This window comes from Pinus tabuliformis, chromosome 2_1, assembly GCF_031772625.1.
Source record: "Pinus tabuliformis cultivar Carrire ecotype Pingquan chromosome 2_1, CPIR1, whole genome shotgun sequence".
NCBI classification, from domain to species: domain Eukaryota; kingdom Viridiplantae; phylum Streptophyta; class Pinopsida; order Pinales; family Pinaceae; genus Pinus; species Pinus tabuliformis.
The window spans coordinates 151,650,962-151,675,356 of record NC_142299.1 but is presented as its reverse complement, the minus strand read 5'-3'; the positions used below and the strand labels follow the sequence as shown (position 1 = coordinate 151,675,356).

Genomic DNA, 24,395 nt, shown 5'->3' with positions numbered 1-24,395 from the left:
TTGTATGAAAACTATGAGCCATTTTTAATATGGAATAATGCAGCGTACATTGACTGATTAAGTTTGGACTTACATTGCCGTGAATACAGCTCAGCTCTTTCCTGCGTAAATCTGCAAAACCTGATTCGTCTAATATTAACCCCTCTTCTTCCAACAGTGCGGCGCCCTCCTCTTCTCAACGTACTGGAACATCATTTGCCCTCCCCATTACTTCTCAGGCCACTGCTCATCCTGCTCAAGACGAGATTTCAGAAGTAGGATCCTCGAGACAAGGTTGCAGAAATGAGCAGCCTTCAAAAGCTACTGGCTAATACGACGGCAACGAAAGCCACTAAACAATGTAATGAAGAAAGTGATGTTGCCAATTCAGATGCCATTTTCATGAATGAGGTTACCGATTTTATCAAGGTCTATCCCTATCTTCATTCTTGATGCTCTTTTCTTCCTCCATTTGTGTTTAATCCCAAGTAGATGAAAATCAGAAATTCGTTTAAGCTTTTTAGGCTGAGATAACTGTCAAGAAAATTTTACTTCTGTTTGTCCTTTTCTAAATTCTGATTTAAATTTTTTATTCTGTTCATAGGATTTTGAGATTTAAATATGTAGTAACATCTATTTAATTATACTATCCCAACAATAATAATTAACCCCAGCTGCCGCCTGCTCGGCCTTCGGCCTCCGCCCCAGCGCTTTCCAGTTCGAGCTCGGATCCGTTGACCAGTTCGCTGATCCCCACCCTTGCGCGCTTCCGCGGTTGAACCAGCTGAGGATCCGTCCGCGCTTCCTTTGCGGTTGTGCCTGTTGAGGATCATGGAGCCTTGATCTGCCAATCAGATCTTGGGCCCATGGAGGTGCTGGGCACCCCCCAGACCCCTTCCTCCCCTCCTCCGTCGGCAAGCTCCCCTGCTGAAGCGTTTAGTCGCCTTCTTGAAGGGTTGCCCAAGAAGAAAAATGCAGAAGCAGCGAGATTCGTCAAGAAACTTGACGATATCCCCGAGATTTCATTACCTCCGGAAACCCCGATCCAGGTTGCTCTGTCTCTGTCTGAGAGGTGTAAGAACCCGAATCCTATTATTAGAGCCTTTATTTCGTTATACACTAACATATCTATTTTTCTGTTAATTTATAAATAACAAGGAGCTTGCTGACCTTTTTACATAGCTTTAAACATTTAACATTTAATAATTTTATCATAAGCAACATAAATTAAGGTGAGCATTCCATTGATATAATCTTGGGAGGATCTTCTTAATTAAACCTAAAGACAACTTTGTCCCACTTTTACTTGACTAGGCAGAAATCGTCTCCCACCTTAAGATACAACACGTTTAGCTTGATAATGCAAACTGGAGGGATTCCAAAGTTGTCCAATTTCTTGCCTGAACCACATTGCTTCTTATAACAATAATCAGCGTTGGATTGAGTTACTGTTCACCTTCAATTAAAGAGTAACAGATTGACAGTTATTTATGTTATCTATAACGTTGAAAGTTTTTCTTTGTTGGACTCTTCTATATGTAACTGCAGATCATCTTCTTCCTACATCCATATATACATGAAGTGTGTCTTGAAGGTGCACCCTCTACTATAGTTAGTATCGGCATTTCTGCACAAATGTATATGATGTCTTGAAAAGCTTTTTTTTTTTTTCTTTCGAATTTTGAACTTGCCTGTGAATATTGCTCTCTGTTTTGGAGTTATCAACACAAGGGTTATAATCTACAGGTATATCTCATTGTCTCTTGTATTTGCTTCTCAGCACTTACAATTATCAGAATCTTGTTCATGTTATGTTGTTTCTGCTGGATTAGAAAGACAGTGTTGCATTTCATGCATCTCAATTTTTCATTGACAAAGAGTAAAGTGAACTCACTGTAATTTCCACTACCAGGAAACCTATCAAGTACCAAGCCGAGTACCGAATTAGACTGCAATAAAGTACCCAATAGAATAAACACAATTCAGAAGCAGAGTTCCACATGTTGAAAATTTCTGGAATGGCTACTCAAGCACAAAATAGAATAGAGTATGAACAGAATTTTCCGGACTGGAAATTTCTCATATTCTAGCGCATTGATGACGATATCCTGTGATAATGATATAAGTCTGACTGGTGATATCCTTATAATTGTTCTGTTCCTTGACTTTTTACTCAGAATCAACAATCCCTGTCAAGTATATATATAGCCCAACTATTGCAAGGCTGAATTAATGTTCCTGGATGATTGGATACTTTCCCACCAGCCTGTATATGTCAATGCCTTGCTATATCTATAAACTTGATTATGATAGTCCATGAAGAACTACACCAGGCTGAAAGCTAATGCAATTCACACATCCTACACTGCCTTTTCATTTACCAATATGTTAGACTACACAGACATGCTATAAATGATGAGGCTTCAATGATTTGTACATGGGTGCTAAACTTTTGTTAACATGCTTGAGCTATATCATCTCTTCAAATTGAACTCACTTTTGAGGACCAAATTCCCAAATCAGACGTACTGATGTTACTGATGCCTCAAGAATATGACAGATTTGAATCTAGATCATCCACAAGGATCAATTCTAGTTTGAGATGATTGTTGAAGAAGATGATGTAATTAGATCACTGATAAATACGCAAACTTTCATGACAGTCTTCAACAAGAAATAAAGACTTCAAGCCAGCCTGAAGAATGAGATCGAAACATTTAGCTATAACTGCTTGGTTCTTTATCTAGCATAGGTCGGCTCAATTCCCCTTGATAGACATAGATCTATACTTAGTGAATTGAAATTCTAGACATCACCTAAAGGAGAGTGTTGTGGTTGTAATTTGACCACTGCAATTAAACTCAGAATCTTCGTTGTTATGCAATAAGGCTGAGACATTGCAATGTGGCTCATATTGAAACCTTAAAATCGTGGAGAGAATGGAAATAGTAATCATCATTCCTTGCCATTGTCAAAATTATTGGTCTACAACTTCTGAAGAAACCTAAGGCCGAGAATAGATCTTACTATTACAATTTGTGCTCTTAAATTCAAAAATTATGAGGACATACCTTAATCACAAGGCCGCAATATTTACTATCTTCTTTGCAGGGATAAGACAACCCTTAGATCTCTTTAAGAAAGGGTCAAATGTCCTGAAAATGTTTCTCCTCCACAGGTCTTCAAAACATATAAATAAGGATGTATTATTTTAGAGTATGACGCCCTAATGAGGACCGAGCCCAATTTTCTTTCACCAAAAGGATAATAGTATTTTCATGACCGATGCTAAAGATGCACAAGAGATATCAAAACGGTTTAATACGGCTAACGGCAAGTCCCAAATATGTTAAATGGAAGTCAACCCAAAAGTCTAGTATGCCTAGTTTCGTTCTTGTGTGCTCTGAAAACCAACAATCCACAGTGTAATATTATACAGTTGTCTCGTATGCTAGGTTGAATATAGAGGAATGTTATCCAGGTGGAAATAGCATTATCATACAATGAATTCCAAAATAGTTGCCTGCAATGTCCTATCTATATGTTTTTAATTCACGTTTCCTCCGTGCAAAAGAAATGGCTGCAGCTTTCAATTTATCCACCCTCTGACCACCTTGTAAAGCCTTTTTTAAAATACCCTTTCATTTTTTTGTTTTCGTTTTTTGTTTTTTGTTTTTTTTTTTTTTGTTTTTTAAAAAGTGCAAAACACATGTTTCAGTGTAATTTCAGTTCTTGAGGGTGGGAGTTTTGGGATAACCTAGTGACAAAACATTGCATTGGGTCTTCCGATTTCTCCAGATCCACAGAACCTAGAAAATTTCTGAATCTTTCCTTCCGACTACATTCGTAAGGATCCACCGGTCATTCAGTTCTTTGCAACCAGACTACAGAGCTTCAATATCGCCCAAACACAAAGTTGAGAATAAATACAAATTTCACAAACGTGCAAAAATAACCTCAAATATAGAAATTCCTTAGTAAATAAACATAACTGGAAAATCACAGAACCAGAAAACCAAGTCAAGGAGCCAAAAGACATGACCGACAGGCGAAGGAGCTTAAAAGAGAAACAGAATATACATGCGGAATGTTGGAAGCAGATTATGAAAATTGCTACATCTACATAAAGGAATTGTCATATCGCCATGAGGTTGTCAGGAGGGCATGCTGGGTCGGTGAAATCAGAGTGTTAAAGAAATATTTGGACAAGTTCACTAGTTATGTCAACCGAAGAAATCCTGGCTGTAGACATTTCACCCGGCTAGACAAGAAAGAAATTAAAAGTAGTGGGTGAAAACACGAGGGGATCAGTACAAGCAACTCCAACGAAATTCAAGTGAACAACCAGGAAAGGAAAAATGAAAAATCTGAAATGATGATAAATTTGAGTAAAATAATTACAAAAAGAAAGGCCAAGCAAGAATTTCAAACACGCGCAATCTAAAAAGCAAATGGGATAGAATAGAGAGATATAAGAATAGGCAGATGAAAAAAAAGAGAGTTGAAGGACAACCAAACACAGTGTTTTCAGTTCAAGTGAAAGACAAGTAGCAAAACGTTGCTTCTAAGAAGGAACACAGAATTAAGCAACCAGTCAGTCTAATAAGGCCTGCAGGTTCTGCGTGATCCCACCCAACCTATTCAAGATAGTTCCATTATCCATACATGACTAGAAGATGAAGAGGGCAGGAGCATGGACAAGGCAAGGTTATTTTCATAAAATAGATAACTATCGTTGGGCGCATATATATGCTGGGATGGGGGAAGTGTGGGTGTCAATGAAAATCAGAGACTAAGAGAAGAAAGGGTCAGTAGGAAGGACTATCCACTTTCCTTCATCAACGTATGCCAAGATTGCTTTCAAGATGTTTTGCAGCGGGATACCCAGTATCTATTATTTAGACTTGAAAACTTCTTGATTTCTGAAATTCTATAGTTACTGCCGTTTAAAAAATATGTGGAAGAGACAGTCGTTTAATTTTCAGAAGTTAATTTGATTGTGACTCGGTGGGAGAATTGGCATGGGATGCAGAGTCGCAGACCCAATTGAGGTAAAATTCAATCTTCCTGCTTTCTCAGTCATATATGGTTTAAAAGGCATTACCCACGCCAAAAGGTTTCTCAATCCAGACACTGGCTTCGGGATGCAAGTCCCTATGATGATGTGTCATGTTCAGTGCTATGTTCTACAGGCCGTCTTCGGCTTGCAGTTCGTCGTGGCAAGCTATGACACTACAGGGACATATCCCTGTGTTTGGAATTCGTCCCACATTAATAGTCCCCTCTCCTTCTGAGTGTGTGTTTAAAGTGTGCAGTTGGCTGCCTTGTCAGACAGATTTGAGTTTGGAAAATGCACATTCGACTCGGTTCAAGTTATCAGCGAATTTGAACAAAACCTGAATCTTTAATTAAAAATAACCATGGGACGATGTGATCATTATCTGAAGTAACAATGCAAGTGAGTGAGCGTGGGAAATATAACCTGCGGGGATCTCCTCTATTGAATCCAAGGCTGGAATTAACGATCATTCCAACCCAAAATGCAATGAAAACCAGGAGAAAAATCAAATGGCGGCATTTTCGGTTCTCCTCGATCTTCTGCGACGGAATGTATTCAGCTCTTCCTCCTACAATTGCACCCATTGGCCCGAATTCACTCTCTCGCCCCATTCCTCCACTATATCGGACTGACTTAACCTTCCGATTTGCCTTACTTCGCTATGTATTATGTGTCCTAGCTCCAAAAAAAAACAGATAGATAGACTGTTCCGGAACAGTAAGCTGCCTCATGCACTAATGCAACAATAATCTCAACTCTAAAGAGTTGTCAAGCTTCTAATCTTGTAAGCTCTGATACCATGTGTAAGAACCCGAATCCTATTATTAGAGCCTTTATTTCGTTATACACTAACATATCTATTTTTCTGTTAATTTATAAATAACAAAGGAGCTTGCTGACCTTTTCACATAGCTTTAAACATTTAACATTTAATCATTTTATCATAAGCAACATAAATTAAGGTGAGCATTCCATTGATATCAACTTAACAAGAGTAGTCCATGGAAAAATACCTGTTCCAGCGGTTGATGACGATACCTTTGTCTGATAGCTCCAGCTGAACGCTCCTTCTGGCCGACCCAACCGGATTTACCTCCCAGCCAACTAGGAAATAAATTCCTAGCCCAGGAAACCTCCACAGGTTCCCTAGCCCTCTGTGCCCAAGTCCAACCAGATATAGTGTGTCCTCAAGAAGAATGTGCAAAACTAGATAATGATACTTTCCTCCTCTCAAACCCAAGAAACCTCCACAGGTTTCCAAGGTCTCCCAAAATCATAACAAGGCCAAACAATCACAACCAACCCCCACAATCCTAAGCAAGACTCCCCCCCCCTCTTCTTCCTTCCCCCTTCCCTTTTATACCCTCTTTCCTCAACCACCTCTCATTAATGTCATTAACTCTCACCCATCCTTGGTTGACTTCTCTTCCAAGCTAGAGTACATTTGGAATTGTGATATGAATTTAAAATTGAGAATTTAATGGGGAAGGATCATGTCTTCTCCCAAGTAAATTTGAAAAGTACATTTGGGAATGTGAAGTGTAATTACATGGGGAGGACGATGTCTTCTCCCAATTAAATGTGAGGGTACATTGGGGAATGTGAAATGAATAAATATATATTGATGATAAGATGGAGAGGACTTTGTCTTCTCCTTAGTAAATGTGAGGGTACATTGGGGAATGTGAAATGAATAAATATATATTGATGATAAGATGGAGAGGACTTTGTCTTCTTCTTAGTAAATGTGAGGGTACATTGGGGAATGTGAAATGAATAAAAATATATATATTGATGATAAGATGGAGAGGACTATGTCTTCTCCCAATTAAATGTGAGGGTACATTGGGGAATGTGAAATGAATAAATATATTTTGAATTAATGGAAGGAGACCATATCCTACACAATATTCAAATTGAGAAGGTAAGTGGGGAATTTGAATAATGGAAATCATAAATTTATTTTAGACCAATATTTCTCAATATTTTCAGATAATGTAAATATTAACACAATTTGTAGGATAAGATTTAAGTGGGGCATTACAAGAGGGCCCTCATAGGCCAGTTTACTGGCTTATGGCCTTCTCCCAAGTCGACAGAGAGTTGGGTTAAAAGAAATTGGTTGCCGCTGATCAGCGAAAGTGTGACATCTTATTTCCTGGGTCGAGGATTCTTCCTCTTTGAGTTTACCTCCAAAGAAGATAAGGAGCTGATCTTTCGAAATGGCCCTTACTTTATGGGCCCCCAGGGTCTGTACCTGAACAAATGGACTCCCGACTTTGATCCAGCAGTAGATGTACCCAAAGCTGTTCCGGTTTGGGTAAGGCTCCCCAATCTCCCGGTTCATTGCTGGAACTGGGACTCCCTGATGCATATTGGAAATGCCCTAGGGAAATTCATAGACCGAGCGAACAACAAGGATCAATACGACTGCGCAAGGATCTGCGTAGAGGTGGATCTGGAGGAGGGGCTTCCTGAGGCCATCAAACTCAAAGTAGGGAACTGGACACATGTGCAGAAGTTAGACTATGAACAGCTGCCTTTCAAATGCCGGAAATGCCAGGTCTATGGACACTTCGCCAGAAACTGTCCAACGGCCAATGAAGCAGCTCAAGGGAAGGAGGCCGGTTGGAACCAGGTAAAACGATCCAAAACGGCACCTAAGAACCAGAAGCAGGGAGGAGTTACAGGCAAAGACCTTCCGAAGGACCCTGTCCAACAGACCCAGCAGTCCCAGCCCTCGTTCAATCTAGAGAACAGGTTCGGCCCTCTCAGCTCCCAACCAGAGGACTCTCATGAAGAAGCAGTTCAGATGCCAGAGGCCCCAGACAAAGATCCCCAACCACCCAGCGATAAGGACAAGGGAGCTGCAGAAAGCTCAAAAGGTACCCCTGAAGTAGCCGAGGAGGAGGATCAAGAATCAGAAGAATCAGAGGAGGAAGGGGAAATAGGAGTATCCCAATCCTCGGTAAGGAGATCTACAAGAGGACGTAAAACGGATCGGGAGAAAAGAGAACATGAAACGTACAAAGATAAACTCCAGGGCAGCCAACCAACATTGGAGAAGCTGCTAGCAAAAAAACCGAAGATGATAAGAAACCAGCAACAAGGCTCCAAGGGAGCCCATCCAAACAAAGGTAAATAATGAAGATCATCTCCTGGAATTGTAGGGGTATGGGCAGCAAAATAAAAGAAGAAGCGATAAGAAACTTAATAAGAATAGAGGCCCCGGACATACTCCTTCTCCAGGAGACTAAGATGGAGGAATCTGATTTTCTCCAGGTAAGTAAAAAACTATGGAAAAACAGTAATGCTTCAGCTGTCTCAGCCCGAGGAGCTTCTGGAGGGTTGGGTACTCTTTGGAATGAAAACAGATTTTCGCTGGTGGCGGAGGCATCAAACACCCAAACACATGGGATGAAAGCCTCACCTATGAGAGGATGATCTTGCACATTTTGCACATGTACAACTCGAAGCATCCAAACACATGGGATGAAAGCCTCACCTATGTCCAACACAATTACAATAGAGCTCTCCATAACTCAATTGGCCACAATCCCTTTCAGGTGGGATTGGGATTCCAACCACTATGTCCCATTGATGTAGCCATACCATTTGCAGCTACTCAGGTAGATTCGGCTTATGTCCGGGCCGAAACTGATAGGGCTAACAACATCATTGAGCGCATTCAGCATAGCCGCCAACAGGCATATTGGACAGAGCCAATGCTAAGTACAAAAAACATCATGATCAACATGAGGTGCTACACAGGTTCCAGGTGGGAGACAAAGTTTGGTTACATTTGTAGAAGGAGCATCTCGCTGGGGCCCACCACAAGCTTTGACCGCTTCGATATGGGTCTTACACCATCACTAAGGCTGTAGGAGACAATGCTTTTGAGCTTAGAAATCCCCCATTCCTTGGCTTGCACCCAGTGTTCAATGTGGACCGCTTTTGACCATACTTTCCACCATTACATGACACATCAGACATTGCAGAACAACTCACACCAGCAGAGCTAAACCCAGACTGCATGGAACAAGCCACAACTGATCGAATCATGGACACACAGATTAAGAACACTCGCCAGTAGAAGATCCAATTGTATCATGTTATCAAAGTTGGCCAACTCCTGCACCAAGGCAAGTGGCTCACAAGGGACCAAGTTTAAAAGAAGTTTCCCCATCTCATGGAGGCACTCAACGCAATGGGGACCATTTCTTCCTAAGGAGGGATGACTGATCCAGGTGGATATTGGTGGCCACCCGCTTATTCCACTTGGACCCACACCATTGTTTCTTTTCACTTTCCTTAATTGTAGCACAAGTTATTGTTTTTGGCAGTTTTTTGGGTCCTAGTCTTTCATAGCCATTTTGAGGGTCAAAATATGTTTTTAGGGAAAATAGAGAGTCCTGAAAAGTGCCCAACTAGTTGACTAATTTATGTTTGGCCTCCTTTTTGAGATCTTTGAAATGAGATATTATGATAGCCAAACAAAGATCGTATGCCAAAGTTACGACTTCGGGAAGTTGACGTTCCAACTTACCCCAACTGGGCCAACAAGATTTTGGCGCTTCATCTCCTCGGGTTAGGTTTTTGGATGTTTCGGGGTTTCTCATTGTTTCTCAATGATAAAAAGGCCACTGAGTCTCATTGTAACACAGTTCAGAGGCATGTATCCGCCACATCTCTTCTCAGAGATAAGTTATCATCGCCCAAGCTAGTTTACTTCCATTCTGTATGTAAGCATATTTCAGTGCTTTGATATTAATGAAATGAAGTTTTATTTTTGTTGCATCTTGATGTTTATGTTTGTATCTATATTTTGTTGCATTCTTGTATAAGGCGGGATCAAGCTTTGTCAAGAGGGAAGTTTGAGATCCACACGTGCAGGATAGGGGTGGTTGATAATCCCTTTCTTGCTAAGAGAGAGTGTTAAAAAATGCAGAAAGAAAGTCTCAATTTGACTTTGCCTTGGTCAAATTGAGAAAATTCAAATTTCCACACTAGCAGACAATTGGGATGCAATTAATTGATGTGACATGGCAATTGTCACTCAATTAGCTCAGTATATTCGAGTTAGAGGAGTGAGAGTTCAGTTAAGCATGTGTGATTGCTAATTTATAGCAATCAAGGTCAACTATTTCAAGTTGTTTTCAGTTAAACTAGTTCTAATTGTTGGAGGAACTAGTGGAAGGTCAGTTGTGCAGTGGGACAACAATCTAACTAAGTGATCATCTAGTTAACTGATTAATCAACGCAAAATAACCAGTGCATGTAGAGAATTTGAGTTCCCCAATTTTGGTGGAGATTTCAAGGCAAAGTAACATTAGTTGTAGACTAGTCTTGAGTGTAGAGGTGTTGCATGTAGTTAGATGATTAACTGATGACGGTAACCCCGTCAAACCCAGAATCAAATTCAACTTGGCATATAAAATTGCAGCTCAGTATTTGCCAAATCAAAACCTTAATAATTCATTCAAATGTTCACATAAATCAACCCCAACAAACATCATACCAAACTGTCTCTTCATTTACAATCCATATTTACAAGCTTTTAGATCCAATATCAACATTCATTTTAGCATCGATCCAAATAAAAAAACTCATCGAAATTCTCCATCAAAGCTCAACTCAGAAGTTCCAATAAGATCTGCGCCCCTGTCTTTTACTAAATGTTTCCACGCATTGAATATACAGCTCTCATGCTGCATATATTCTACATACACAACCTTGACTTTAAACTCAACCTGCACACTGAACTTCTCATAGCTTTTCCTTTTCAATAAAAGAATACTCCCATAGATTAAAAACTCATCAAATATCCGTTGATCTCTTGCAATGTTTGCGTCTTCATGAATTTAACTTCCCACGCTATCAGTTTGACCGCTCCATTCTTCATACAAAACGAATACATCTCCAAAATGGATTACAACAATCAACAAATGGAATCTCAACTCTTAACAGTTAAAAAAAATTCCTGTTCTCTTACTTTTAAGAAGCTCAGATTCGATATATTCAATTAACCATCAAAACAACGTTAAAACGCTTTTCAGAACTCAGTTCCAGGCATATCTATGTTGCATTGGCCGCAATTAACATATAACACCAACCATTTTCAGATTGATCCAAGTCCGATGCGATATATTCACAATTGGCAAATTAACACAGATTGCAAGATATATATATATATATATATCTATTAACTGATGTTTCGATGCAATATGTCTGCACTCAATACGATCGACGGTCACCACATTTGAATAACATATATATATGTGTTCAACACAAACTTCCGGCGCGATTCCACAACAAACAATCGAACTGATTTGAATGCCGAGCTGTTAATGGTTGCAGCTCCGATCCGATTTATCGGAATTCATCAATCGGCCTTTTTAGAAGTGTTCTCCTCTCAAGCGCTCCAAACTTCCGATCCGATTTATTGGAATCGGAGATTTCCAACTGAGTGTTAATAACTCTATCACCGAATCATATACTGCCGCTCCGAAGCATTCGGATCCGATGTAATTCAAAAAAAAGTGAATTATGAATTAACTTAATTCCGCCCAAAGAGAATTGTCAGTCTTTTAGACTGTTTTTCTGTGTTAAAACACTGCCTTCTGCGCTAATTTTAACACGCCCAGTTTGCCCCAATCACTGATATTCTTATAATTCAAATTTAAACACGCCCATACTATCACAATTTCAAGCAGATTCACATGTAGCATAACTCAGACTCCATGCGCATCACACAAAGAGATAAACGAATTTTATTTATAATATAAAAAAAAAGAACAGAGTTTGCTCTCGGCCAGTTTCACAAGGAGGAAACCTCTGTTACTAATAACACAGTCCTCTCCACAAATCTCTGTTTCTTTTACACACAAAAACCACACTCTGTTGCAAATCTGAGCTTTCTCTCTACCAAATCACACACTATCAAAAAAATCCCCTTCTACGAAGAAATCACTTCGTTTATTACAATTTCTCTATATTTTTTCCTAATTCCTCTAACAAATAGATAATAAATCTTCTATTTTTAAAACTCTTAACAGATAAGATCTCCTATCATTTAACTCCCGTGCACACCTATTTAACAACCTTATCACTAAATCTAAACTAGCATTTGCACCTAATGTTGCAAAGAAAACGCCGTAAGGCATAGTGTGTGGAAGACTATTCAAATGTGAATGGGCTTTTATGGGCTTTTTTGAAAGCAAGGTTCGATGTATTTGAGTTTTAATTTGAGGAAGCCATGTCGAAAAGCGTATTTGGGGGTTGTATTTGGGGTTAAAGTGGCTACGAAAAGGAATGCAAGTAGTCTTAAATGTCCATTGAACTTGTCTAGACCCCTCATATTTGGATTGAAATTGCGTAGTTGAAGGTGAAGGTAAAGGAAGGGGGACAATATGACTTTCTATCTCTACTCTATGTAATGCCACTGCTAAATAGACTTCTTCTTGCTTTTTAGTCATTTCCTCAAGTTCTGTAGTTTTTGTGGTCATTGCAGCCTGAAGACCCTGAAGCTCCATCATCTTTGCATCACCACTTTCCTTGAGCTTTTCAACTTCTTCAGATAATTCATTTAGCTTTTCTATGAGTTTCTTGATACATCCTTCGAGATGCTCCCCATTATTGCAGAATAAAGATAACTCCTGTAGATCTTGATCTTTCAATGTTTCAATAACCATATCCAATAGTCTCTTCATACAGTCTTCTGCAATTAAATTCCTATCAGCAATGCCTGATTCCACAGGGGACTCACTCATAGGTTGATCAACAAGATCATTGCATAAACTCTCTTTCCGGGATGCATCTTGAACTGCTTGCTCGTTTAGAGATTCAAATTTAGAATTAAGCTCCTCGAGGCTTTTCACATATTCCTGTTTTTCATAGTTTACTTTCAAGAGATTTTCCTCCAGGCTTTCTATTCTCCTCTTCGAGTCCTCCACTTCAAAGGCAGATAAGTCAGCAATTCTTTGAGCATTCTCAATTTCATGCTTAAAACAAGCTGCACCTTGTTGGGCCTGCGTTAGTGCTCTGCTGAGCCATTCAATCTGAAATTCTGGATCAGTATTTCGCATAGATGTTGGCATATCAACATTCTCAAGGATTTGTTCCCATCTTTGAATAAGATGGTTCCTTTCCAACAAAGTCTTCTCCAGTATATCTGACTGCTCAACTACACTACGGTATTTATTTTGTAGTTCCTCGTACTCTTCTTTTAGATCTTCAAGATGACTCTTCCCAGTTTTGTCATCATCCACACTTGTTTCAGACAGTGTTATTTACTCCAAGAGATGATTTTGCAAGCCACTCAACTTTATCAATTATTTCTTTGGAGTGGATTGCCTCTGGCAAATTCATCTCCCCAAAGACATTTTCAATTTTCTGAAGAAGTGAGTCCTTGTTAGAAACTGATTCCCGACAAGCACTTGCAGAATTCTGAATATCTTCTAGCTCTAATTCCAGTGCTTTAACACGCTTAGAAGCTTTCATTTCAGTTTCATGCAATGTATCATTTTTCTTCTGCAATTCCTGCAAACATTTTTCTAGCTCATTGGACTTGTCCACTAATGATTGTCTTAGTGTATTGCATTCCTGAACCAATCCTTTTCCTTTAGCGATGGCCAGACTAAGCTTTTCTCTCACTGATGACAATTTGCTTTCTGTCTGCTCAAGCTCAGTTCTCATTTTGCTGTTATCCATGCTCATTTCTTTAAGATTCTCGTCAAATTTACATAAACGGTCCTTCAGTTCCTTAATTTCTTCTTCATGCTGAGTTTTAATTGAATTCATTACGTTTACTTCTTCATTTAACTGGTCTACTTCCTTTTCTTTGTAACTGAAGACTTCTCTGAGGAACACATCCAAAGAAAGTGTCGGTTTTTTTTCCAACAAGTTTCCATTATTAGAAGCAAGCTCAAGTAAGCATTTATGAACCAGGTTCACTTGTGAAAAAGCTACCTTATACTCCTCAATAAGAAAAAGGAGGCTTGTCTCCAGATAAGACATTCTCTCCGAGCAAGGAACAGATGCCAAAGTCTCATCTTGAATGACTTCCTCAATGGCAGCTCTTAACTCCTCTATGGTAGTGTCAAACTGGTGTTTCAAGTCAGAATAAAATTCTGAAGAAGCTTTCATTAATGTTTCCTTTTCTGAAAGAGATTTTCTAAGGGCATCTACCTCCAAATGTAAGGAATCTCTTTCATTTGCATTTTGGGCTGCTTGAAAAGCCATTTCAGTGCATTTTTCATCCAGTACTGTGCACTTACCACTAATCTCTTCAAGTTGGGCACATTTCTGAGATAGCTCAACTAACTTAACATTCATATCTTGAATATCTTGGTCCTTTGAAAACAAAACAGACTCAAGTTCTCTTATAGTGGGTTCAAACTGTGATCTTTCATCCAATGCTTTCTGCAAATGTTTCATGAACTTGCTACAGTCAGCGACCAGGATGTCCAATGCCACAAAAGATTGCATGTTTTCTTCTCCAACTTCACTGGACTCTGCATGCCGCAGACGATCAACTAGCTCTTCACTATGCTCAGTCATCCTCTCTTGCTGCTGGACCAACTTTCTAAGCTGATCATGGATAATAGCAAGTTGTTGTATAGCTGAATCTCTCTCCCCCTGCATCACAGAAACTCCTTAGTTTTTCAAATGAATTCTGCATTTCTGAAATCTCTAAACTATGGAATTCAAATATTACCTGCAAGATTGTACATTTTGCAAGCTGTTTTACTGTAAAACTCACAGCAGTAGCAAGCTGCAAATCAATATTTGAAATTTCTGATTCATTAATAGATTTAGATGGTTGAATGGTTTCCTCAATGTTTTCTGCCTTATGAACTGTTGAATTTTGACAATCAGTTTTCTGAACACCCAATGATGTTTCTTGGTCAGTATACTCTCCATGCAATGGTTCTGTTTGACTCTGCAACAAAGCTGAGTCGCATCTTGCCTCAGGGATAGGTAGAAAGCATTTACCCTCTACCTCTGTTAACATATGTCTATGCTTGCACACATTGCTTGCAAAATTCATATTTTCTGATGTAGCTTTATGAAGCTCAAGTACCATATCTCTCAATTGCTTATCACGTTCTGATTTTTCAGCTTGCCTCCTTGATAAATATTCCTTGCAATCATATAACTCTGCAGAAAGTTTGGCATTCTCCTCAGAGAATCGATTCCTTTCTTCTTCATGTTTTTGGTGGAAATCAGCTTCTTTTTTCATTTGCTCCAGCTCAGCTCTCACTACATGAAGATATTCAGATAGCTCTGCTCTCTCATTTTCTAATTTTTTGACCAAGACCTTGAATTCATCAAGATCATTCATCGCTTTAACCTTTTCAGCCTTTATTTCATGCATTTCATCACTAAGTTGAGATATTTGACCATTAAGTTCATCAGTCAGCTGCCTTGTTCTCATAGCTTCTGTCTCAAGTTGTTCTTTTTCAACCATTGTAGAACATGTCTCCAGCTTATAACATTCAAATCTCTTGTAATCTGTTCTTTAGCTTTAATAGCTTCATCTAGAACAGGTCTCATTTCAGCCAATTCATTTCTTACAAGCTGATTTTCTTGTTCTGCCTTTGCCATATTCTTTGCATGCTCATCAAGCTTCGTTAAAAGATTGTGATTTTCATCGTTGAGACTTTGTTCTTGAGTTCTGAGTTTTTCTAACATTTCAATATAATTTTCTTCTCTGTCCTTGGCTCTCTTGATAAATCTTTCAACTTCAACTTCAAGACAAGCCTTACCTTCTTTGATTTCACCCACTGATTCCACTCGTACATTTTGTTCAGCTTCCTTGATTTTAGAAAAAGCGGCTGCTTTCTCTGCTTCAAGATCCTCTAATTTCTGTCGCAGAGTCTTAAAATCAAGTGGACATTGATTCCCATTCTTTGTCAAATGTTCCCCATCTGTTTGAGATATCTGGGGTTTCTCTTCCAACAAACCAGTTGCTTTTTCCAAGTCTTCAATGTAAGTCACTTTTGTCTCAGAATCACTGGCAACTGCAAGTGTACCTTTCTGTTCAATGGAATCATGAAGATTCTGCTGTGTAATTTCCAGGGTTTTGCTTTGCAGCTGGGATCTCAAGTCATCCGAGGTATTTGCCATTTCTAATTTCTCCTGTTCCAAGTCATGAGCCATCTGTCTCAATTGCTCTTGTTCTACAAGTAGTGAAGCGGGTTTTTCAGCTTCTTCACCGCATGCATAAAGTTTTGATAACTGACCTTCCTTCTCAAGAAAATTACCCTTCAGAAGAAAACTAGACTCTTCCAGACTTGCACTTCTACTTTCCGTCAGATGGTCAAGCGCATCCACAAAGGACTCGTCCATGCTCATATTCCTGTTCTTGTCACCTTTGAAGTGATGTAGGGTATCAACATGAGAAGGCTGTGAACTGCAATTTTTTAAAAACGCAACAGGTATATCCTCACTACACTGTCCAGCTCCCCGTAGCTCTCCATGTTCATCATTTTTCAAGTCCAGAACTGGAGACCTGACTTCCTGCAAAACCCTAACGAAAACAAGGTGAGCTTATAAATGAATAAAGACATCCTTAGTGCCCAATATATAAGAAAATCAAAACAGCAAACGAGTTTATTTCATCCCCTGCAGCAACTTTGTCCTCCAAATGAGCTTTTTGGCTCTCTTAAGAGCCTTCAGAAAAATTTAGATTTACCTGTTCTAATTCATTTGCATTATCAAACTCAAGAATTGCAAGCTCAACATCGGTGCTCTCCAGAGCATGTACTTGCTCTTGCAATTTAGGATCTCTGTATGGCATGCTATCTTCATCTTTTCCCAATTCAGAAAGTGAATTCCCTATACCACTGTGTTCAGGTGCAAGATCTCTAACAGCATAAACACTAATTGATTCCCCTTGTAAGGAAGGAGAGTCCATATCATTGGTGAAGCTTGAAGGAGAACCATGTACGGCTACATAAGCTTCCAATCCCTGCTCTACCAGCACTTCTCTACCTTTGGAACCTTCCTCCTCTTCCCATGAAGCAGACACAATTGAACCATCAGGCCTAGAGGGACAACTGTTATCCCTGGAAAGACCATCAACTACCAAATTAATATTCTCTGCTCCCCCAGACTGATCAACCACCAAATTAATATTCTCTGCACCCCCACGCTGATCAACTACCAAATTAATATTCTGTGCACCCCCAGACTGATCAACTACCAAATTATTATTCTCTGCACCCCCAGACTGCTCTCCCATGGCAATTTCTGTCTGCACAGCACTAGAGGACTTCAAATTATCACTGGTGTCTGATAACATTGGTAATACTATATCACCTGGCTCAGAATTGGGTGTCTTCCCTGGATCTGAAGCATTTTGCCCAGATAACACATCGTCCCCAATTTAATGTCCTGCCGAGGAATGCATAATCCACCGCTTGCAGCGCCGATTATGAATTCCTGCCTGCGTGAAAAGCCCAGCCCAATCTAATATCCTACCAAGGAATGCATAATCCACCGATTCCAGCGAACCCTTTCCTTGAGAATTCATGCCTTCTGCTACAAGTACTCAGACTCAGAGAAAATAATTAACGGAGAAAATTTTTCAAAACACAGTACGCCTCGTATCCGGTACGCCTATCTCAAACCCCTGATATTTCGAGAAGATGAAACTATTCGATGCCAAATGAAACGCCCAAACCGTTTGGGCAACCCTTTTGAATCAACGATCAACGGCTGAAATTGTTGCAATCGTCTAACATATAATCGTGTGGCTTACAAGATGACAGGTAAGCAGAGAGGGGAGTTGATCTCAGAGGGAACGCCTTACGGCGTAATAAAGCAATTTCACTTATTACAATAATAACAAATTATTTATGAAATCGACTTCCACAGTAATACTAAAATTGACCAACAGTAAATGAAATTCACACCATCAAGCCACAACATGTGAACAGATTTTTCACATTGCTGGTTAGTTCCGATGTTCCTGCATCATTAACCTTGGGAATTGCGCAAGCATTTTGGAGGAAATTCCTAAATAATAGGAACCTAAGTTGCATAGGAACTGCGCAAGAAAATAGGGGCTTAAGAAAATGAAGAAATTGATCTCCCAAAACTAACATAAAACTACATTATTAGTTTTTAACTCTATTTACATTATATTAGAAAATTATCTTTTATTCCTATAGATTATATTATAATTTATTATAATAATTTAGTTATATAAAATACTAAAAAAATATTACACTGTTTAAAAAGTAATTTATTATTTTATTTTTTAAAGCTACATTGATTAGTTTTTAACTCTATTTACATTATATTCGAAAGTTATTTTTTATTCTTATAGATTATATTATAATTTATTATTATTATTTTGTTATATAAAATACTAAAAAATATTACACTTTTTAAAAAATAATTTATTATTTTATTTTTTAAAATTGATTTAATTTTTTATAGATTCATTTTTTTTATTGTTCTGTTATATTAAATATTTTATTTTATTTTTACAGAAAGAGAAGAAAAAGAAAAAAACAGAGGAAAAGAAAAAAGGGAAAGAAAAGGAGAATAAGCTGTCAGAGCCAAAGCTTGCTATAGATTCCTGGTTAGGTTCAAAGAACTTACTGGAATTAAAAGAAGTACTCTATGAAGCAATTAATGCAGCCGTAAGTATTAGATGTATTTCAATTTTTCACGATTATTTATCATTACCTACATTTATTCTATTAAAACGTGAAGGTATCTTACATTAGAAATGTTCTTACTCTTCCTTTTATGGTATCCAGAAAGATTTTGCATCCAGCGGCGACGCGAAGAAAATGGTTCGGGGTTTTCTCAAAGACATTGGAGGAGGACACGTGTTTAATATAGTTTTTATTGTAGTGGCAAATGCTTGGGAGCGGTACGAAGACATGTCTGAGAATGAAGGAGCATGTCTGTCCCTACTGGAGGGGATTAATGAAATGGCCCAAATTGTTATAGGGCTTGAATCGAAGAAAAGGGAGGAGAAGGATGTAGTAGTAAAGGACACAATAGCGTGGATGATTAAAAACTGTTTCGCTTTCCGCGCTCGAGAAGAGCGATTGAAATTAGAGAAATTGAAAAGCGAAGTAGAAGAGAAATTGATAGAACAGAATTTGAAATATCCATGCAGGGACTGGAAAGAACATTCATATGCTGTGGGAGAGACACAACTGAAAAGGGTACATCGAGAATGTTCTAAAGACGCAGGTAAATTGTGATAACTGGTGAGAAGGTGTTATTTTAAATATTTATGAAATATTATTTATTAAAATACTCTTATTCATCCTTCTGTGTTTAAATACTGTTACAACAGTTGGAATCGAAGATCCATCGAAAGAAGTTATTGGACTGCTAGAAATGGGAAGTGACAAAAAGGCGCTAGCAGTAGTGGTGCTTGGCCCCTCTGCCACGGGAAAGAGTATCCTTGCCGCTGCTGTGTTTGCAGAACTGTCTGAGAAAAAAACAGAAGGATTCAATTTTTATTTTGTTGAATTGTCCAAGCGCGAGATCCGTAGTTATCTTGGGGGACAAAAACAAATTGGGAAAATGGTAGAGAAAGAGAACACTTTTATTTATGTCGACAATGTTTATACGTGTGAACAAGGCCAATATGCACTCAGACGGCTTCTCCCTGAGAATATGGCAAATGCAAAAAAATTGAGGTTGCTCATAACTACACGTGATAAAGATGCAGCGAGCTGGATGACAATGAGCAAAGGAGTTGAAAAAAAATTCTACCCAATTGAAAGCCTGCCCGAAGCCAAGGCAGTGGAGCTCTTAAAAAAGGAACTGCATGACAATGGAAATCAACTAGATGCTAGGCAAATTGACGGGATAGTCAAGATTTGTGGAGGAGTCCCGGGGCTTTTGAAGGTGTTAGCAGGATTCATAAATGACGGCGAAGGAAACGCAGTGGAAAATTATGAAACATTGATGAAAGAGGCTAAAGAAAAAAACTGGAAAGGTGATATTGGGGAGAGTATAGAGCAATACGTCTTTGCCTACGACAAACTTGAAGAGGATTTGAAAAAGGCATTTCTCTATCTGTGTGCAATTTCTCCAGGCTGGGACTGGAAAACACTTTCAGCTGTTGTGGGTCCCTCAGCACTACAAAGGCTAGAGACAAGGGCGCTTATCACCCGATATGCGAAAAGCAGCACGCGTGTAAGGGTACCCGATTTCATGTTGGAAGTTGGTCTCACAAAACGTCTCACAAAACCAAACAGATTCAAAATGACTGACTCTAATATTTAATAAATATACAGGACCTTCAAAAGATCAAGGGCATATGGGCAAGTGACAACAAAGATCCACTGCGTATACCCGCGTCAAAGCTAGATTTGATGTCTAGATCTTTAAGAGTTCTTAAGCTCGGAAAGAAAAGGCAGTGAAGCTTTTAGAAAATATTGATATTTATGTTTTTTTATAGATGTTTTCCTATGTTAGTTTGGGATAGGTCAATTGAGTCTTCCGTAACCTAAATTCTTGGGTTCAAATTTTGTGGTATTCTTTTGATTGGGGTGAGATTTTGGACATGATGATGATGAAGATATAGTGAGACTTACAATTTTTTTTCCTTATATTAAAGTGTAAGCTTTATTTCTTAACTATATCTTCTTTTTTTCTTTTGAGGTTACATCATTTATGTATTGAAAATATTATATAAATGAATTGAATGTGTTTTTCCTTATAAAAATAGTTTATAAATATGTTTATTTTGGAATAGGATTTTATTTTAATTTAATTAACAATAATTAACAGGTGGATGGTAGGGATTTATGTCATTTTTTATTTCCAATTTAATTAAAAAATATTATAAAATTAAAGTGAAATAAAATATAAATAAGATATTTTGATTGTGAAATGAGTTATGGTTGTTTGGGCATGTGGCATTGATAAACTATGGTATTGGCCCATGGTATTGTAGCAAAAATTATTTACAAATTAAGAACCTCCATAAAAAAAATAAGGGTGAATCTCCAAGGTTAAGAATCTTGTTACACGTTTTTTTAAATGTAACTCATATTCATTCTTTTTATAACTAGTATTTGCACATGTTGCAAAGGAAACACCCTAAGACAATGGCATAAGAAACAATAGCATAGAAGAAAGAAGTCAAAATTTTATGGAATTTTGTTTCTTTACTGGTGTTTCTTTTTTATCATATGTTATGTTTGGAGATTCCAACCAGGATATGTTCAAAGTGAAGGTAATGCACAACACTTCGCTCTAAAGGATTTATGAAAATGCTCTTCATTAAGATTCTGGAACCGTTATAAGTAAATGATTTAAATCAAACATTTCATAACAAAGTAATCTCATATCACCTTAATTCACAATGCAATGGATAATAGCTTTTGTTCATTAGAAATTGGCCTAATTTTATGAGGAAAGCTTAATAGAAAGACTTTAGTAGTAAGGGGAACATTAATAAACTGCCTCATCATTTGTTATATGATGTTGTTAATTTAGTTACTTGTTGCTTCTTATCCTTATTTCACTCGTGTAAAATGTCCAAACTATAGAAGAATGGTATTATTTCTTGTCTCTTTGGACCATTGTATTTTATCTAACTCAATCATTTCCATAGCCTCAACTAGGTTCGTCATTCTCTTTCCATAGTGACTCAATGTCTTCAAATGCATTTCATAAATTTGGTTTAATAAATGTTGGTGGAAAACCAATATATTTCACTTTGTAGAAAGGAGTGTACATTGGTTGGAATAAATTGTATTTCTCTTACCATGTGATGATGTCATCTAAATCTTGAATCTTTCTTGCCACTTATGAAATTCCCCATTCTAATTGTTGTTTGACCATGATGATATTGACATCATAATCCTTTTTCATGGGAATATCATTTAAGAAGTCAATGGTAAGTGGCACAATTGGTTCCTCGCAATTTTGAAATTCCCCATTCTAATTGTTATTTGACCATGGTGATATTGGCATCATAATCCTTGACATGTCAAGAAGTCTTTGAGGTGAAAAGCTTGGATGTGAGACAGGCAAGGAAGTAGAAACAACTATATGCACATCAATGTCAACATTTACAGAGAAGCTAATGGCATCTTCAAGCACAAATCCTTGGTCCAACCACATATAAATTTAGTGCATACATTAATTTATACTAATTCCATAAAGTTTCTTGAATTTGAAAAAAATTATTGTGCAACACTTGCTTAACATGGACAAGATTGTGGAGATGATATAAAAGAAAATAGTGTACTCTAAAGGATTCTTCAATTCATTGTTCAATAAGGAAAAGAGGTCACATGCCTCCCGTCCACATTCACATGATAACCTTCCAAACCTGCACTTAATGTAAGAACAAATAATTTTCCCTCCACAAATGGATATGGCCAATCAATTTATGACGACTTCTTTGCACGCCCCATCAAACGATTCAGCCACCATGTAGCCTTTTCTTCTTTCCTATCATCATTATCAGTAAGCCACTTTTCACATTTGGGAAGTCTGTCAACTGCCAAAAGAACTATGTAGAATGCACTAGCTTCTGTGTATGCAAATATTATGCATAATATTCATATACTTGAGTACTCAAAGAATTGACGCATGGGGTTCACAAAGTTAAAAAATGCTTAAAGATACAAAAATCAGAGGCAAGAAAGCAGTGGAGAACCCTCTTTGGAAACCAGTCGGAGTTTCTCCATAGGTTCGAAGAAAAGAGAGAGCCTGAGTTGCAGGTAAACCTCCTTATTCCATTTTTCTGACCAATCTTAACAGTTGCATCAATGGTGGCCTCTAGGGTTTCGGAAAATTATCGTGAACAGAGTCCACCAAACTCGCTTTAAAGGCCATGGGAGCAAAGTACTTGCGTCCACCCATCACAATTTTCGTCAAGTAACAAGAATCAACCTTGCTCCTGATGATGGACATGTCACCGGGAGGAATGACGAAACCCAGGTCTACCTCGCTCATATAGAGAAACCCTCTGTCCTTCTCATGAATACGTAGTCATGAGCTAACGCGAAAATGAATCCCCCTGCAGAAGCATGCCCGCAGACGACGACAATTGAAGGTAACTTCAATTCCATGAGGTCTGTGACGAGCTGCATGAATTTGAGGCCGAGGATCTCAAATCGATCCTCTCTGTTGCAAGATTTCGGTGTTGTATGATTCAAATGTGTCGCTTATCATTTTCTCCAACCGAGGAAGCTCATTATAACTGTTTCAATCATTTTTTTCAATCTAATGACGGAGGATTCTTTGATCGTCTAACATAATATCCTATGTTATAGATGAGTACACCATGACAACTAGGGGAGTTTTTTTCAAAGGGAAATGCACTACGACGTAATTATAGTGATAGATATGTTTATTTTAGAACATGTTTCTTGAATTTTAGTTGAATTATGAATAATTATTAGGTAGATAGTAGGGATTTAACCTACATGGAATATACATATTTTCATTAGTAATTAGAATAAAAGGTTGAGATTTTATCTTAAAGGTATTTATGCCTTTTTTCTTTTCAATTTAAATAAAATATTGGCAATGATGCAATATGAGATAAGTGTCTTTATACCTACTATGAATTGATGTCTATCCATAATTAACATGTATTTAAATTATATGAGTATACTAATTATAGTTACATTCAACAAGCGAAAGAAAATATTCTTATTATAGTTTATATTTAACAAATAATTTTATATAGAAAATATTGAATGAGATGTACCATAAAATAAGTGTTTTAATACCTACCATGTATATCTATATGCAATTATCATATATATAATTTAATTTATATAGCTATACTAATTATAATTACATTAAACCATTGAAAAAAATATTATTATAAATAAGTTGAACAAAAACATTAAAACTGTGTAGTTGGTTCCTATCAAGATACCAATACATTCAACCAGTGAAAAAGGAGATTTTTATTAATATAACCACATTGAACAAATTATTTATATAGAATATAGCCAAGCCTTGCGGTTATCCCTTCTTTCATTGAACAAAATTCCACATCAAATGTTTCAATTAATAAACTTCATATGTTGAAATCTATTTATATGAATAATTTAATTTAACTGATATTTAATATTTAATATTTATAAATCTGCAATTTAAAATAAATATGGAATTGATCAGCTTTTTAATTAATATGAAAATTATATATTTAAATATGTTTTTAATTAATATGAACAAAATTCCACATCAAATGTTTCAATTAATACACTTCATAGGTTGAAATTTATTTATATGAATAAATTAATACACTTCATATGTTGAAATCTATTTATATGAATAATTTAATTTAATCCTAATCATATACTATTTTTTAATTATAATCCTATCATATTTTATAGTATTCTCA

The 24,395-nt window shown here is 37.5% G+C and overlaps 2 protein-coding genes and 1 pseudogene across 4 annotated transcripts; 1 reads left to right on the top strand and 2 right to left on the bottom strand.

Moving 5' to 3' along the window:
* LOC149199190 (uncharacterized) lies at positions 1-20,655 on the top strand. Of its 3 annotated transcripts, none has more exons than XM_089402331.1 (4): positions 1-408; positions 18,547-18,690; positions 18,811-19,255; positions 19,362-20,655. In XM_089402331.1, the coding sequence occupies exons 1-4, from the start codon at positions 283-285 to the stop codon at positions 20,300-20,302; spliced, it is 1,656 nt and encodes a 551-aa protein (XP_089258457.1). In that variant the 5' UTR covers positions 1-282; the 3' UTR covers positions 20,303-20,655. The 3 variants fall into 3 exon arrangements, with proteins under 3 accessions (XP_089258457.1, XP_089258456.1, XP_089258458.1); XM_089402330.1 differs by having other exon boundaries at positions 2-408; positions 18,538-18,690; XM_089402332.1 differs by having other exon boundaries at positions 278-408; positions 18,542-18,690.
* On the bottom strand, positions 15,434-17,724 carry LOC149199191 (uncharacterized). Its single transcript, XM_089402329.1, has 2 exons — positions 16,734-17,724; positions 15,434-16,558 (listed from the first exon to the last, which is right to left on the bottom strand). Exons 1-2 carry the CDS (start codon positions 17,340-17,342, stop codon positions 15,470-15,472), a joined length of 1,698 nt encoding a protein of 565 aa, XP_089258455.1. The 5' UTR covers positions 17,343-17,724; the 3' UTR covers positions 15,434-15,469.
* A 2,010-nt stretch (positions 20,656-22,665) lies between the features above and the next one.
* Positions 22,666-23,323, bottom strand: LOC149199189 (enoyl-CoA delta isomerase 1, peroxisomal pseudogene; annotated as a pseudogene).
* Between the last annotated feature and the right edge of the window lie 1,072 nt (positions 23,324-24,395).

Bases quoted from the DNA above. Each gene is read 5' to 3' on its own strand.
- LOC149199190 (XM_089402330.1), top strand. From the start codon at position 283: ATGAGCAGCCTTCAAAAGCTACTGGCTAATACGACGGCAACGAAAGCC. The intron at 409-18,537 runs GTCTATCCCTAT...TTATTTTTACAG, and splicing joins AGGTTACCGATTTTATCAAG to AAAGAGAAGAAAAAGAAAAA. The intron at 18,691-18,810 runs GTAAGTATTAGA...TATGGTATCCAG, and splicing joins ATGAAGCAATTAATGCAGCC to AAAGATTTTGCATCCAGCGG.
- LOC149199191 (XM_089402329.1), bottom strand. From the start codon at position 17,342: ATGTTATCAGACACCAGTGATAATTTGAAGTCCTCTAGTGCTGTGCAG. The intron at 16,559-16,733 runs GTAAATCTAAAT...AGGGTTTTGCAG, and splicing joins ATGCAAATGAATTAGAACAG to GAAGTCAGGTCTCCAGTTCT.